Here is a 1,211-nt window from a genome sequence, read left to right on the forward strand (position 1 = left end):
ATCCAAACAAGGTAGATGCAATCTACTATGTGATTTGGATCAAAGGCTGCAACTATTTCAATGGTCAAACTGATTCCATTGCTTATTGTCAAAGCTCTTAACAATAGCATTGTATACAATTTATTCTCTCATCAAAACATTAAGAAAACTACGAATCCATCAGCAAATAGCACACGAGGCATCATTCATCATGATACTGTAACACAGAAAAGCACGTAGTAGTAGTACTAACACACAACAAAGAATTGGTTGACTATTTTAAAATCCAATACACACTCATCAATTCTTCTCTTTAAAACAATATAACACTCTAAGACTTGCAAAAACTTTGAAATAGTTTCAAATTGAACTAGTGCTGTAAGGGAAAATTGAAGAACATTAAACTTATAACTCCACAAGTAACCTTGTATCTGAAACTCCTTTTTTTTATCCGATTCTTCGATCATCCAGTTCATGAAATTGTTATCTGAAACCATTCGAAAAAAAATGGCTAAACTTCAACATCCAACCACCTTGTTGGTGATGGTTGGCTATTTGATAGTCTTTCTATGTAGTTTCTTGTTACTTTCGAATAGTATCACTTGCATGTACGATGATTTTCAACAAAATTCTTGGGATCAAGTTCCTGTTCAAACCAGAGAAATGATTTCGAATATTAATTCACAACCATCAGCATCTTGGCAAGCCGTTGAATATCCTCAATTTAAAGGTAAAAGTTTGGCTGACATGACCAATGTAAGTTGTCAAAAGTTTTATTTCATTAAACAGTACTTTGACAGTTACTTGGTGCTTTGAATGTCAATGAAAACGATTTGAAAGGAGAAGTCATGGATAAAGATAATAGCACTAACACTCCTTTGAGCGATTCAAGATATTTAACAATTTTACGTTTGCAAGATTTTCCAACTCAATTCGATGCTAGAGAACAATGGCCACAATGCATTAGATCGATTAAAAATCAAAAGAATTGTGGATCTTGTTGGGCAGTAAGTTAATCTTGATGAATTTATGTGGATAATTGGATCATGAATAGTTTTCTGTAAGTTGTTTTAATTGTGTGGTTGGTTGACTAGAAATCTCAATAGGCAAGTAGTGTTTTGGCTGATAGATTTTGTATTAAGAGTGGAGGAAAGGTTAATGTCGATCTTTCTCCTCAATTCATGGTTTCATGCAGTGGACAAAACAATGGATGTAATGGTAAGTAGTTACAA

The 1,211-nt window shown here is 33.4% G+C and overlaps 1 protein-coding gene across 1 annotated transcript; it reads left to right on the plus strand.

Moving 5' to 3' along the window:
- Window positions 1-486: 486 nt before the first annotated feature.
- On the plus strand, window positions 487-1,197 carry NAEGRDRAFT_77096 (uncharacterized protein; the record flags this gene model as incomplete). Its single annotated transcript, XM_002667948.1, has 4 exons — window positions 487-735; window positions 780-986; window positions 1,034-1,039; window positions 1,086-1,197. Coding segments are annotated over 4 exons (574 nt in total), but the record flags the coding sequence as incomplete, so codon positions are not given.
- Between the last annotated feature and the right edge of the window lie 14 nt (window positions 1,198-1,211).

Source organism: Naegleria gruberi, assembly GCF_000004985.1.
Source record: "Naegleria gruberi genomic scaffold NAEGRscaffold_1276, whole genome shotgun sequence".
Taxonomy (NCBI): domain Eukaryota; phylum Heterolobosea; class Eutetramitea; order Acrasida; family Naegleriidae; genus Naegleria; species Naegleria gruberi.